The 16,925-nt window shown below is 38.7% G+C and overlaps 1 protein-coding gene across 1 annotated transcript in view; it reads right to left on the reverse strand.

The window, feature by feature from the left end:
* The window catches only part of fbn2a (fibrillin 2a), a 353,303-nt gene that overhangs the window by 259,380 nt on the left and 76,998 nt on the right, over positions 1 to 16,925 (reverse strand). Inside the window, exon 7 of the mRNA XM_069927980.1 lies at positions 6,005 to 6,202. Coding sequence (XP_069784081.1) covers positions 6,005 to 6,202 — 198 coding nt within the window. The remainder of the gene's footprint in view (positions 1 to 6,004; positions 6,203 to 16,925) is intronic.

Below are 16,925 nucleotides of genomic sequence, written 5' to 3' on the forward strand. Positions count from 1 at the left end.
TGAGGGTATTACCGTTATTGCATTTCCCAAGCAATAAAATGAAAGCCAAGCAGATTATGAATTGTGCCAAATTTGTCCTGTTTACATTGGAAATCCACAAAAATCATTGTACAATCTGAAGAGACAGTATAAAATGTTCAGTTTTCAACAGGTATTTTTAAATTCTCACCTATTTATTAAACAACCTCCAATAAAAAATATTGAGCCCTTCCAGGCAGAAGTCCCAAGCTTCAAATTGCATGATGTTGAGTTAATTGATTGCATATATGAAAGCAGCCCTAATGTTGAAGACATAAGTGACTGTAGATGCTTCCTCCAGCAGTTTTATTTTACAATAATAATGGAACCATTTTCAGAGTAAGGGAAAGAAAAAAAAAACTAGTTAGGGTTCAGGCTTTCAATTATTATTTGGGCATTACCTAAATATAAAATTGCTGCATATTTTATTGAAGGCACGAAAACCCGGTGAAATATGAAAGACGCTTTATTAATCTTGCCATGAGTAGTGTCAAGCTGATTAAAGAGGCCATCCATTCAGTTATGTTTAAGGAAGAAAGCACATTCACATTCCATACGGTTGCAGATATTCTCAGATTGTGAAGCACTCACTTTCCTCCGAGCAGACACCAATCACTGCAAATTGGCAACATCTCCTCCTCGCTGACTATCAACATACCCTATATGCCGATGACAAGGCAAAACCTGAAACTTAAAAATGTTACCCCAAAACCCTGGGGTCATCTTATACGCCAAGTATAAAATCCGAATCTTGACAGTGAAGTCTCAACACTCCCCTGCAGCAAGTGTACAATGCAAACCTTGACAGCAATGTGTCAGAGTTTCTCGGCAGGGTCCATCCAACCAGTTGTTGACTGATCAACGCGCGGTCTCCTTCATGTTCAGCAACACCCAGCGTGGTAAGATAAAAAAACAACGACAAAATCGCCAGATGGAGAATTGAATTCTCCACCTTTAACTATGACATCCTGTACCGGCCTGGTAAGCCCAACGACCCGCCTGACGCGCTCTCCAGAGGGACGTGCGCCAGCATACAGATGGACAGATTACAGAAACTCCATGAGGTGCTCTGTCATCCAGGGATCACTAGGGTTGCCCACTTTGTGAAAGCGCGCAACCTACCCTACACAGTCGAGGAGATCCGCTCCATGACCCGAGCCTGTTCGGTGTGCGCTGAATGCAAGCCCCACTTCTTCCGTCTGGATAACTCCCACGTTATCAAAGCCACCCGCCCCTTCGAGCGTCTTAGCGTAGACTTTAAGGGGCCCCTACCGTCAACCAACCGTAATAACTACATCCTTACAGCCATCGACGAGTACTCCCGCTTCCCGTTCGCTGTGCCCTGCCCAGACACCACTGCCACCTCAGTGATACAGGCCCTTCACAGTGTTTTCGCCATTTTCGGGTACCCCAATTCCATCCACAGTGATAGGGGGTCCTCATTCATGAGTGCAGAGCTGCAACAGTAACTTCTGGAGTGTGGTATTGCTTCAAGCAGGACCACAAGCTATAACCCACGCGGTAACGGCCAGGTCGAGAGGGAGAATGCCACCATATGGAGAGCGGTTACACTGGCTCTCCGGTCTAAAGGTCTCCCCACCTCTCACTGGCAGGAGGTTCTCACTAGTGCCTTACACTCCATCCGCTCCCTCCTATGTACTGCAACAAATGCCACCCCCTCCGTATAGGCTTTAAATGGCCTGTTAAAGGAGACGACCATGGTTCATTTAAAAATATTTTTAAATCTTTACTGGGCAATTTGCTTTTAAAATATTGTGACAACACCACTCCATGGGTCAATGGTAAGTGCCAGAATTGGAGTAATCTTATACAGCGAGTATAGCTCAAAACCTACATTGTAAATGGAAATTCTGGGGGTCCTATGATACAAGAGTCATCTTATACACTGGCATATACAGTATTGATATCTTTTGTTTCCTTTTAAACTGTTTGCAATTCAACTTGCCATGAGACTTCAGGTTTCGTCACCCTTAATTTTTTCTGTGTTATCCTGTCAAAAGGTTTTAATAAGCAATATAACTCATTAATTTACCAGAAGAGTGGAGAAGATTGGAGAGGCTTAACCCTTCAAACTTTTCTACTCCCCATATCACAGGACCTCTCCTGGAGCCATGTACTCCCCAAGAACTTGAGGAGATTTGCCATGCTATCGAATCCATTAAACTTCTGCATGTGTAATATGGAAAGCAATGTCTGCTGTATCATGGCCCAGTTTGAAACCTCAAAAGTACGGGAACTCAGAAGGCTGGAAACGTAGCCAAGTCCATCACAGGCAACAACCTCCAATCCATCGAAAATGTTTTGTGACATGCTGCTTCAAGAAATCAGCCAACATGATAAAGGATTCCCAATACCCTGGTCAGAATCTCAGTGTTACTTTCAGACTGAAAGTATAGAAGCCCAAGTCTAGTACCTGTACATTTAAGACCAATGATTTTCACAATGACTATCAGCCTCTTCAACCTTCCCACGCTACCCTCACCCTAAATAACTCTGGAACCTTCTGTCTGCTCTATTGAAACAGCACCAGCTTCTTGTGAATATTCATCTTTCCTTTTATATTAACTCTTTTTCTGTCCCATGACATATTGTGGTAATTTAATTCATCCTTTTGTCATTGTACTTTGCGAACCTGCAGTGAGCATTTTGGTGCATCTCCACATGATACTTATTTATATTATAATAAACTCTTACCTTATCACATGTGGGTGAGCTATCTGTCCATGGATACCTAAAAATCATGGAGTTGAGAACAAGGACAGCAGAACTCTGTTTCTACTGCAGCTTCATACATCAGGTGGTTTCTGCCTATACTATAGTGGAATCTCTGACCTTGCAGGATGCTGCACCATGGTTCAATCCACATTTATTGATAAAGAGCTGGCTACCTCTTCCACAGAGCAAAGGAAAGGCTCCAGTCAAGGCTTGTAAGTTCGAAACTGGATAACCTCATTCTTCTCGACATGTTATGTAGAATCTCAGATTGACCAGACAATGCCCTGAGCCTGCTAGATTTTTTTTATCTCTGGGCTCTCTACTAAAGATTTTGTCTAAATTTTGGGGAATATAGCTGGTATACAACATCTTCCTCCAGATAGTAGTGTTTGGGCTACCTATTAAGTATGGCCTGGCTCCAACTTGTACTTTTTGTGATTTATCACATATAGACCTCACTTCTGGATATGAGTGAAATGATCCCTATTCCTTTTCTGAACATGATATGTTTGCTGAGGAATGCTGTAGATCTGAATATTAAAAAGCAGAAGAGACAATTCAACAAGGAGATCATAAGAAAGAGGATTAGATGTGAGCAAAGAATTATCCTCAATATTCTCCCCATTGGATCTGTGATGGCCAAGATGATGATTGGCAGGACTCTCCAAATATTGCTTGATTGTTGCTGTAGTCTGCATTTGTATGAAACATTGCCATACAAGAATGAATAATGTGTGCTTAACATGCTTCTAGTGTCTGAATATTGTATATATCTATGTGAGATGAATGCTGTTCTAGTGCTAAGTAGATGAGTGTAGAATTGTGTGCATTGACAGATTGGATTTTGTTGTGGTTTGCATTGACCTTGACCAGGCATGCAAAGTAACTCAACCTTTCATGGCAAAATGATTAAATTTAAGTTCTTGAAGCATCAATAGAGAGGCAAGTTCTTTCCACCAGTGTTGCATTCTTCCATGCATCCCCCTTTCTAATGTTGGCATTAATCAGATAGCATGTGGAAAATCAGGGGTCAATTGCATCAGTGGATCAAAAGGCACATTTTGTAAGTTTTAGAACAAAGTCTACATAACTATTGAATTTCAGGAAAGAGATATCAATCTCTGCCTGTAACAAACAAAGTGTAGTTAGTTTCTTCACTTCCATCTCTGGTCAGTGTTCTGAAATTATTTTCAGCCTTCTCACTCAGGAAAACGGCAGGGTATTATTTCTTTAAGAAGTTACCAGCAACAAAGCAATTTGCTGAGAATGATGCCTGGTACCAAAAAAATGACCATGTTTGATTAAATGTTTAAACATGAAAGATTTTAAAAATTCAATTAAATTCAAACTAATTTAATGTAGGATAGTCATTGATTTTAAGTCCATTTTAATGGACGTTTTATTCTCTACTTCAATTAGCTGTGTTATCATCTGAGACACTATGAATGAATTCTGCTCTCAGGCATCTTTTATTTCACTGAATTTCAATCAAATTTCAACAATACAAAGGTGGCTTTTCAACAGAAATGAAAGGAAATTCTACAGATTATGTCAGCAGGCTAATCGACATTTGAAAAAAGGAGAGAGATTAATGTTTTGAGTGAAACCTTTTGTTGGAAAAGTTCGAACAAAGAGTTTGTCTTTGACTTAGTGTGGTTAGACTTTGTTTTTTTAAATTTTATGTTTAAATAATCAGATTTCTGTGACAAATGTTAGATTACAATATTTGAGAAGGATCAAAATCCAAAACAATCTGTCTGATCCAGTTGTATTACAGGTACAAAAAAATCCAGACAAGATGATTCAAAAGAAAAAAAAGTTATTGATTTTGAATACTTATATTAAAAACAAGAGCTGCTGAAATATGGATTAGATCTATCAGAATGGGTAATGTTTTAAATTTGGACAAAATAGTTCTAACAAAATATGACTCAATGTGATACTTGAAAGTATTGTCTTCCTAAAAAACGACTGGAAGACAGAAAATAATAGTGCGACACTGATTCTCATTGTATCAGGATTACCACTTTAAGATTAATTATAAAGATAAGAGACAAGTTTCTTTTTAAATAGGTAATGACCTTAAAAAGTGACACCTAGGATTATCTGCTCTTAAAAAAATTTACTCTGTGTCATGTAAATGTAATGTAAATTTGGGATACACTGTTATTTTTCTGTGACTTCTAATGTTCTGAATTCAGCTCCATCCGGTAAATTCAGTTTAGCCAAACAGACAAATTGGAAGCAGGTCGGCAAAAAGGAAGTGCAACAATAATATCACAACTAAGTTTAGATTCGGCTTGGATCCCAGCGGCACAGGCTGTGGTCATTCATCATCGAAACCTACCTGATCTGGAAATGGAGGAAATTTCTTACTGGGCAGACAGACAGAAACAATTAAAATTATTAAAATGAAATAAATAATTGACACTTTTTAAAGATTGTTTTACAATTATTGAAAATAAAAATAATAAAATCAATTACTCGTATAAATGATAAAAATTGAAAGAAACCAGAAATAATCCACCTTGATATTTATGGGATTGCAGTTCTAAGATGGTGTAACATCTCTGAAGAGATTTCTTTGTGTAGACCCCAGGAATCCGGGCATAATGGAGCCAGAAATAATCCATCTTGATATTTATGGGATTGCAGTTCTAAGATGGTGCAACATCTCTGAAGAGATTTCTTTGTGTAGACCCCAGGAATCCGGGCATAATGGAGCAAATAGAAAACTGTGCTATCAATTATTTTGGATAATTTGGGATTTTCATGTTTGACTTTGTGGAAAAATGAATGTCACATTTTTGGACATTTAAACAGTTCGCATTCATCATCAGAAACATCAAGGCAATACGCAGGCTTTTAATGGTGACACTCAGTTCTAAATTATTTGAACAAAAAAATCTGTAAAATTACAGTGAACATCACCATTACATTCATGCTGATTTACTATCCCCAACTATGCTATAACTAGACATGGGCACAGCTTCAGATTCTAGCTGAATGTAATCTGCTGGAGCAACTCAACTCAGGTACAGCATCAGTGGAAGAAAAAGGACTGTTTCGCACTGGCTTCTCTACTACATTTAACCAGTTTCCATAAAGACATTCAGCTCAAAACATTGACCATTTTCTCTCCCACTGATGTTGCTTGACCCTCTGAGTTCCTCCAGTAAATTGTATTCTATAACCATGTTATCTTTCAATAATTAAAACTGTGAAAGAAATTACTATTGTATCAAATTACCTTGGCAAGCACCAGAACGAATATTTGGGATGAAGCCACGTCGACAGGGCTGGGGTTGAGCTGGACAAATTTCACATGGATGGCCCCAAGCCCGTCCGACAGTCGCACAGCATAGTGTTTTGGTGCAGATGATGCCACTGATCTGGCCTTGACACATCTCATTATTCACTTGCGTAAAACAAGGACCAGTCCGATAATCTGTCAATGAAGGAAGCAAAAAAAAATGACTCAACCACAAAACACAACTTTTCTTCAAATGAATTGCTGACTTTGTACTTTACAATGAGAACACTTGCTTATTGTATAGACTCCCTTTATCATCAAATTGCTCAATACATCTGTGGGTATATACAATGGTTTTGAAAATATTCCTCACAAAACTGTGAAGCGTGTATGTGAGAGAAAGTGGTCATGTATCTGATTTTAGCCTGCAGCAAACTTCAACTTCAGATAGTTTTTCTGAGTTTATTTATACTCAAGATTTGGAAGTACCATTTAATACTGCTCTGTCAAATCATGGTGGGCTCGTGACTGATATTGAAACCCATCTAATGAGCTACTTCAGCAGACTATTCTGTTAGTTCAGGTTTGGAGACACCTATTGATCCAGGAAGACAGTTTTCTTCCTCACTAATAATTTATCATAGTCCAATGACATAATGGCTTTTATTTCCCCCAAGTATTTCAAATTCAGCCGTTTTTTTTTTGCTGATGCAATCACATCCTTCCCCCAATTTGAAGACCAGAATTGTACATGTTACTTTTCTTAAACATATTATTGATCTGTTCTGCTATGTTCAGCCTTGTTTTTTGCACGTACACTCCAAAACCCTATTACTCTCCAAACTTTTTTATATCTCATTATTTATTCAGTTAAGTTCTGCCCAAGTGCATTTTTCACTCTTCTTTGTTTGCAAAATGATACTGGTGCTTTCACCCCACAGATAACACCCCTTGACACTGCATTCAATCCCACGAGGAATTTGCACATCCTCAAGATACCCCATAAATCTATATTGATTGAGGACATAACACCCTGATCAAAGGTCCTTATTGAGGCACTGATGCAGAAATGAATCCCCCAGTTCCATCCTGCCAAAGAATTTTTGGACCAAGTTATCTGAAATACTGAATTGTTCATCTAGTAACATAAATTCAACACCTGAACTGTGCATGGCTGATAAAATGCAATTTCTAGAAATTGTTCCATGAACATATCGGGGTTATATGTATCCTTGAAATTCTGGAACAGCAGAAGTTGCATACTATTTTGTTCTCAAATCAAATAAATTTAAATATAAACTTGTAGATCCATCTAACGCCAATCTAATTGCATAGTGCAAACATAGTGAGCCACAAAAAGTATTAAACTTATGTAATATGAAACTTAACACAAATATTGCAATATTCATCAAGAAATAAATATTTTTAAATTGCTCCTTTATAACTGGCAGGAAAAATAAATCCATTTTCTGAAGTGAATCAAGGTGAATTGATCTTAACACAGTCTGCTTGCGAAGCCTATATCCATTTTCAGTGAGAACTTTGAAATACCAAATCCTATACTCTCTGTAGTTGATGCAGATAGAGATCAAGCTATACACAGTCTCTGCTTTTACTTCTGATTTTAATGGTTAAGCAGCAAAACAAATGAATACTTGTCTTTCTGTGCATGCATCTCATCTCATCTTCCCCCAACCACCTCCTCACATCCCACCCACCCTCATAGCCAATTCACATGGAAAGCAACTCAAAAGACGTTACATTTTCCACATTTTCTCATGTCTTGTATTTATGTAATTTGGCTAACATTTAAAGAAAAGTTTACAATGAAGTACATGCTTACAAACAAAAATATCCAATTAATTACAGGTATTTTGTTCCATGTTCTGGGCTGTGGGAATGGAATTTGTGGGCACTGAGGGCAATTACCTCCATGAACACAATGTCAGCATAAAAAATATTTTCATAAACAAATTGAAATTTATTTATTGGAACCTTCCTTCATATTTTTACCATTGGAAATACTGTATAATAGTTTGGAATGGAAAAGCACCAGAATGACCTTTCTGTTTATACTCGAAAACTTCCCCAAGGAATTTTAACTCATAAACAAGACAATAAGTTTGCATTTCTGTATGAGTCAAATTTCTTAGAAATTATATCTTTTTTAATGAAATGATGCATACAGACTCAGACTTCAGTGAAAGGACAGTGTTAACATAAATTTAATGACATGATCATATGTTTTGCAAAATTTTTTTTTAAACTGAGCCATGGAAAGTCTTCAGCACTCTGGGGTGTGGAAATCTGTGCATGTGGTTTTATCAAATTATTCCCAGCGAAGATTTGTGCAGGTGTTCTAGAGTGTCAAGGATATAATATGCTCATTTTCATAATGACATCTTTGTTTCTGTTTAGGCAAGAAAGTGGATTGTATTAAAGTCCAAGGAACAGCTGTGCACAATGTAGCAAGCTGTCCACTTTGCTAATAAAGGACTGCAATTTACCAATTTAATAAAAATGTCCCATAAGAAATTCCTCCCCAAAAACAATCTCTTGAACTATTAAAATTACAAAGATAAGATATGAGGGGAGTTTTTCCTGGGTCTATGCCCAGGGTGTAGTGAATATCAGAAAATCAGCTGGGTCAGACTGCATCCAAACAAAGTTATCTGCCAACAACTAATAATAGGGGGGTGGGATGATAAAAAATTCAATCATCTTCCTTCAGATATTTTCATATAGATCTGCCCAATTTCTGGTTTTTACTGCAATCAAGCAACCTAGAACATAACTGTAGCGTTCTAAGTAGGCCAAGAGTTGGGTAAGTTAATGATATGATATGTATTGTTCATTAACAGTGGAAAGCAGGGTTACAACAAATGACTCCTCCTTTAAAAAAAAGATGTGCTTACATTGGAGAGAATTCCAAGGAGGTTCACTAAGATGATTCCGGAATGAAAGGGTTATCCCATGAGGAGTGTTTGACATCTTTTGGTCTGTATTCATTGGAATTTAGGAGAATGAGAGAGATCTCAATGAAACATTTTGAATGGTGCAAGAGTCTAGGACAGGAGGGCACAACTTCAAGATTGATGGGCATCCAGTTAGAACAGAAATGTGTAGGAATTTCTTCAGCCAGATGGTGGTAAATCTGTGGAATTTGTTGCCACAGTCAGGAGTGGAGGTTAGGACCTTGGGTCAGAGATTGATAGATTCTTGATTAGCCAGGGCATCAAAGGTTATGGGGAGAAGACCAGGCATTGGGGTTGAGTGGTAAAAGAGATCAGCTCATGATTAAATGTCAGGGCACACTTGATGGGCTGAATAGCCTATTTCTGCTCGTATGTCTTATGGTCTAACAGTGCCATAATTCCTGCAATAACAACATATCAAAGCTTTGCAGCATGAAAACATGCCCTTTGGTACAATCTGTCTATATCAAGCAAGATGTCTACTTGAGGAAATCCAATTTTCCTTAGTTTATCTCATATTCCTCTAAACCTTCCCTACCCCTCTGTGGCAAACCACTGTTATACTGTGACTGGCTACTGCTGGCTGGACATGCCCCCAAGACAGATCCTACCCATTAGCCCTTTGCATGCTCCCCACTCTTCCTGCCATGATCAGTCGATGAGGTTAGATGCTGCTCCATTCTATATTCCATAAAATTAGTTTCTATAGTCAAATACCTCAGACTTTTGTGGTATTTGATGGTGCATCACCCTCTAATCCAGTGGTTCTCAACCTTTTTCTTTCCACTCACATACCATTTTAAATATTCCTTATGCCATAGGTGCTCTGTGATTAGTAAGGGATTGCTTAAGGTGGCATGTGGATGGAAATAAAAAGTTTGAAAACTACTGCTTTAATCATACCCAATCTTGTCCATAAAAATTAAAACATCATAATTTACTCCTAAAGTCATTTGATGTGCACCCTCTAATTTGAATTTTGTAAACTGCATCTAAATGTTCATTGGATTTGGTTTCAGTAGAGCAACTGCAGAGGTAAAGATGCAAGGGTTAGCTGAAATCTAATCCTCCTGATGGTCCACTATTCTGGAGAAAATACAGTACTAAATCCCAATTATCTCTTCCAGATTCATAGAGCTGATGTCTGGGGAAGAACCTTAGCACCTGTAGTATAATATTAATGACATCAATGAAAATAAATTCATGAAAATGTTGCAACCCTAAGTTATGTCTTTTGAGATCTTCCAACAAGCAACAATGCTAAAGGAAAAAAGATTTAGTGCTTTGACTTCTAGAGTACAAGTTTACCTCTAGAGAATACATCTATAATCAGAGAAACATACACCATTTCATGGTTTACCCTTTGAAATGAAAAGACCCAATTTCCTGTGAACACCTGGCACCCCCATGGTGGATGAAATCAGCAAATCTGTTTAATCAAGAATCCCACTCCCAACCACAATTTTGAGGATTGGTCTCAAATAAGCAAAATCATATTCTAACCAGCTGTCAAGTAAACTTCCAGACCCCCCTGAGTAGAAACCGATTCAGGAATTCCACTGAATCCACAATCTGCTTCTCTTACTTAGAAATTAAATTTTACTTCACAATGCAATAAAATGAAATTTAAAAACACGTATAAACTCTCACTATCCCTTTAAGGTTATGCCATGAAATTGACTTGGCCAGCATATCATATCATATTATATTGCTTCATAATTTTCTCTCATGGCATCATGGCAAGCTTAATGCAAAAAGCAAAACATTGAGAATGAATGAAATTCAAATTAAAACAGAAAATTTTGGAGATGTACATCTGATGAGGTTGTACTGAGGAACTAGAAACAGAATTAATGCCTAAGGTTCATGACCTTCCATCAAAATTGAAAATGATTATTTCCCAAAAAGACAATTTTCTATTCTTTTAATCCCTTTTCTCTCCCATTCTCTAAAGGAAAGGTTATCTATTGTGAAAGGAATTAGTTGATTTTGCATCAATAATAATTTTGATAGTTGGTAATTTGTTTTTTTCCTTTCTACGTGAATCTTCTTCCAAATGTTGAGCAGATGGTGCAGTACTGGTGAACTTTTCTTCTTTGGCTTGGCTTCGTGGACGAAGATTTATGGATGGGGGTAAATGTCCACGTCAGCTGCAGGCTCGTTTGTGGCTGACAAGTCCGATGCGGGACAGGCAGACACGGTTGCAGCGGTTGCAGGGGAAAATTGGTTGGTTGGGGTTGGGTGTTGGGTTTTTCCTCCTTTGCCTTTTGTCAGTGAGGTGGGCTCTGCGGTCTTCTTCAAAGGAGGTTGCTGCCCACCAAACTGTGAGGCGCCAAGATGCACGGTTTGAGGCGATATCAGCCCACTGGCAGTGGTCAATGTGGCAGGAAAAAAGAGATTTCTTTAGGCAGTCCTTGTACCTTTTCTTTGGTGCACCTCTGTCACGGTGGCCAGTGGAGAGCTCGCCATATAACACGATCTTGGGAAGGCGATGGTCCTCCATTCTGGAGACGTGACCCACCCAGCACAGCTGGATCTTCAGCAGCGTGGACCCGATGTTGTCGACCTCTGCCATCTCGAGTACTTCGACGTTAGGGATGAAAGCGCTCCAATGAATGTTGAGGATGGAGCGGAGACAACGCTGGTGGAAGCGTTCTAGGAGCCGTAGGTGATGCTGGTACAGGACCCATGATTCGGAGCCGAACAGGAGTGTGGGTATGACAACGGCTCTGTATACGCTTATCTTTGTGAGGTTTTTCAGTTGGTTGTTTTTCCAGACTCTTTTGTGTAGTCTTCCAAAGGCGCTATTTGCCTTGGCGAGTCTGTTGTCTATCTCGTTGTCGATCCTTGCATCTGATGAAATGGTGCAGCTGAGATAGGTAAACTGGTTGACCGTTTTGAGTTTTGTGTGCCCGATGGAGATGTGGGGGGGCTGGTAGTCATGATGGGGAGCTTGCTGATGGAGGACCTCAGTTTTCTTCAGGCTGACTTCCAGTCCAAACATTTTGGCAGTTTCCGCAAAACAGGGCGTCAAGCACTGAAGAGTTGGCTCTGAATGGGCAACTAAAGCGGCATCGTCTGCAAAGAGTAGTTCACGGACAAGTTTCTCTTGTGTCTTGGTGTGAGCTTGCAGGCGCCTCAGATTGAAGAGACTGCCATCCGTGCGGTACCGGATGTAAACAGCGTCTTCATTGTTGAGGTCTTTCATGGCTTGGTTCAGCATCATGCTGAAGAAGATTGAAAAGAGGGTTGGTGCGAGAACACAGCCTTGCTTCACGCCATTGTTAATGGAGAAGGGTTCAGAGAGCTCATTGCTGTATCTGACCCGACCTTGTTGGTTTTCGTGCAATTGGATAATCATGTTGAGGAACTTTGGGGGGCATCCGATGCGCTCTAGTATTTGCCAAAGCCCTTTCCTGCTCACGGTGTCGAAGGCTTTGGTGAGGTCAACAAAGGTGATGTAGAGTCCTTTGTTTTGTTCTCTGCACTTTTCTTGGAGCTGTCTGAGGGCAAAGATCATGTCAGTAGTTCCTCTGTTTGCGCGAAAGCCGCACTGTGATTCTGGGAGAATATTCTCGGCGACACTAGGTATTATTCTATTTAGGAGAATCCTAGCGAAGATTTTGCCTGCAATGGAGAGCAGCGTGATTCCCCTGTAGTTTGAGCAGTCTGATTTCTCGCCTTTGTTTTTGTACAGGGTGATGATGATGGCATCACGAAGGTCCTGAGGCAGTTTTCCTTGGTCCCAACAAAGCTTGAAAAACTCATGCAGTTTGATATACCAGTTTTTCATACCACTTATAAAGTATATGTTCTGGTACCTTCTCCCCTATTTTATCTAGCTCTAACCTGGTACAATCTGGTTTTTCCCTTGTTTGATATAAATCTGATAGATATCTTAATTGTGCTGATCTATAATAATTCTTAAAGTTTGGTAGTTGCAAACTACCTTGTTTGTACCATTTTGTTAATTTATCTAGCGCTATCCTTGGTTTTGCCCCTTGCCATAAGACTTTCCTTATTATTTTCTTTAGTTCATTGAAGAAGAATTTCTCCGTTAAGGGAATTGGTAACAATTGAAATAGGTATTGTATCCTTGGGAAGATATTCATTTCAATGCAATTTACCCTTCCTATCATTATCATTTGAACAAATGAAGTACAAATATGGAATAACTCATGGTACAATGTTTGCATACCACCAACTGAAAACCTACTTAAAGGACAAATTGGGAAGCAGACTGAGGTTACCAGAAGGAAGCAGCTTTGAATATGTGATTACAGACATAATGATAATTAAAAGATTTATAACAAACATGTACATCAAGCTGCAAGAGAAAGAAAATGATGAAATAAGCTGTAAACCCAAACAAAAGTGGGAACAAGATCTAAACATAAAGATAAAAAAGGAAATATGGGAAAAGCTATGCTCCGGAACTATGAGAAATACAATATAAACACGAGGTTACGCATGATACAATATAATTGGCTATATATCACGCCCCAAAAGTTAAATAAATGGGACCCAACAGTATCAGATAGATGTTTTCGCTGTAAGAAGGAAACGAGAACAACAGTACATGCAATTTGGGCATGTGAGAAAGTGAAAAAGTTTTGGGAAGATCTAAATCAGGTATTAAATAAAATCACAAAAATTTCTTCTAAGTAATATAAGAAGTAAAGAATTAGGCCTCAAACTGGATGAAGCACAAAAACGATTTATTACGACAGCCTTAGCTGCAGCAAAAAAATGTATAATGTCAACTTCGAAATCAGAAGAGAGCCTGAGAGTACTGCAATAGTACATAGAAATGAATAAATGTATTCCATTGGAAAAAATAACATATAATTAAAAAAGTAAAGTCACATTATTATTATTATCGGACCTTCACCCTCTAAAATGACAGAATGAGAAGAAGACGAAATGAACTGACCCAGTGTGTAAAAGTAGATGTCACAATTTTCTTGTTTATTTTCATTGTGTGATGACATTGTTTAATGGGTTTATTGTAGTGTATACCTCACTGACAAAAGGCAAAGGAGGAAAAACCCAACACCCAACCCCAACCCACCAATTTTCCCCTGCAACCGCTGCAACCGTGTCTGCCTGTCCCGCATCAGACTTGTCAGCCACAAACGAGACTGCAGCTGACGTGGACTTTTTACCCCCTCCATAAATCTTCGTCCGCGAAGCCAAGCCAAAGATGTTGAACGTTTAATGGGTTTGGAGGGGGATGGAAAAGAGGGAGAGAGGGAGGGGGAAAAAGGGGAGAAAATGACACTGTGCATATTCAAGAGGGAAATGTTTGTGTGTATTTTGGTTAATATGGTTCATAGTGTGAAAAAATTTTTAAATGATATTAAAAAAACTGAAAATGATTAGAGAATAGCAAGTTTTGTGTTTTTCAAAAGGGCCAGGGAAGGGAACATAAAAAATAATGAAAGAGACGGTCTGTAAAATATTGGAAATCAGGAGACATTAAATCTCTAGAGGGATGCTAAAAAAGAAAAATGAGATAGTAGTGATGAATATGAAATAGGTTAAAACTGATGTAGAGAGCTGAAGTCAAATCCAGAGATGCCTCATAAAGCAATGAGGTGACATTTCTCAAGTTTATATTATCTCATTAAACTGCAGCAGAAGAAACAGGTTAGAATGAGAGTAAGGCAGAGAACAGAACTGATAGAAAAATGGACTCAAGGTTCACTTCATCATCATATAATCTGTATTAAATCTTTCCAGTGTTCAAGAGTCTGCAATAGCGATGCAGGAATAAAACAGTGGGGCCCAACTAACATGCTCTCACTTGAGTCAAGATCGCTCCCTGATCCAACTTAAAATTGACTTGTCTTCTTTTTCCAAGTTCGAACGAAGTCTTCTATTTGTAATATTTGCCACTTCCCTTTCCACAAATGCTGCCTGACCTGCTCAGTTTTTCTAGTATTTCATGTTTTTATTTCAGATTTTCATCATTTGCCATTTTAAAATTTTTTACCCACATATTGAAAATGCAAGAAAACCACTCTTTACCTGGAAGGCATGTTTATAGCCTTGGAAAAAGAGGGAAAGGAGAAAGTAAAAGGGTAGGTGCAGCATGGGCTATGCTTGTACAGGTGGGTGAAGTCATCAGTGGATAAGCTCTTGAAGGTGATGAGTACTGAATCAGATAGTTGTGGAGTGAAGAGATCATGCAGAGAGCAGAGATGGGTAAGAGGGCCAGATGTTTGGTGTTGGCATCACAGTGGAGGTGGTAGAAACTAGAGGATGAGGAGACAAAAAGTGCAAAGCATAGATAAGAGGAATCTATTCATGTTTTCAGAAGACAGCAATGTGAATCAAGGTGCAGAAAATGGAATAAATCTATTTGAGAGCTTCTCAGTGAGCACGTTGGATGAAGAAAAAATAATTGATATGCAATTTGTATGATCAGAACAAATATTTCAACAACAGACTGGAATAGAGTTCTTAAAGGAAGCAGGGTGGAAGAACGTACCATCAAGATCCCCATGTGAGACACCGGACTTAAACCAAATACCGTAGTAGCAGCATAATTGTATCTGCAGATGTAAAAGTAACTCCCCTCCCCAGCCCCCCAGGCTATTGAATATTTAGAACTTCACCATGCACATAGTTGGACACAGCTGGCTTCAGCAGGGCTTTACTTATTATTAAAGGTTTCAATGGTGATTAAGATGCACTGCATTAGAACGGATTCTTTGAACTGTCAAATTTTAACAACACTCCATTTACTGACGGAGATAGGTAATTTAGCTAACTTAACCAGGATGCCAAACAGCTGAAATAGAAAAAGTAAGAATTGTTCCAGAAACATCTGGAATACGTTATTATTTTGCACTTCTATCACAAGATATGTGCCTTGGGATCATTTTCATTGGATGCAAAATAGTCCCTACCCTTTCCTGAGAATGAAAGACATTTTTGCAAATGAGTGAATTACATATTGTCTTAGGAACAGTTAATGAGAAGGCATTTCTGAATATACTCATGAACTATGTTCAAATGGCAGACATTTCCTCATCCATGTGCATTTCCTTTTTTAAGGCCTAGCGCCTCCAATCATTAAACCTAATGCAATCTCCATATTACATCATCCAATATGTACACCTTTGGCTCAGGGGTGGAGGCAGGGTGCAACCCTCTTCTTGCAGTAATATAAATACTTCCAAACTACAAAGTGGTATTATTTTTTAGCTCTGGCATTCTCTCAAGATTGTTCTCCATTAACTGAGATTATGCTTGATTCTGTCTTGGCCTCAACACCACTTTTCCACTTTTTCCCCCATAACCTCAACTGCTTTGTGGTTCATATGTCTGTCTGTCAATCTCTGCATGGAGTATATTCAATGATTTAACCTCTGCAGCTCACGGGGGTCAAGAATTCCAAACAGACACAAGGCTCAGCAGAAATTCTACTTCATCTCTACCTAAAATAGGCATTTCCTTATTCATAAGCTATGATCCCTAGTCCAAAATATCCCCATTAGTGGAAAGATATCCTTCTGGCATCCACCCTGTCAATCCCTCTCATAATTTTATATGCTTCATATGATCACCACTCATTCTTCTCTATTCATTGAGCGTGAAGGGCAAACTTACTCAATCCCTCATCATTGATCAACCCCTTCATTCTAGGAATCAACTCAGTAAACTTTTCCTGCAGTGGCTGTAATGCCAGTATATCTTTGTTTAAATAAGCAATCAAAATTATATGCGGTATTCAACATACAGTCCAAACTAAAACCCTGTAAAACTGCATCAAAACTTCCAGACTTTCATACACCATATCCATTCCAATAAAGAGCAATATTCCATGAGCTTTCCTAATTACTTGCTTTACCTAAATGATGACATTTTGTGCAGCTCTTTTTATATGACAATATTTTGTTCTCTCATTCCATTTCTCTGCCTTCCTTCGAAAAAGG

This window comes from Narcine bancroftii, chromosome 1 (genome assembly GCF_036971445.1).
Source record: "Narcine bancroftii isolate sNarBan1 chromosome 1, sNarBan1.hap1, whole genome shotgun sequence".
NCBI classification, from domain to species: domain Eukaryota; kingdom Metazoa; phylum Chordata; class Chondrichthyes; order Torpediniformes; family Narcinidae; genus Narcine; species Narcine bancroftii.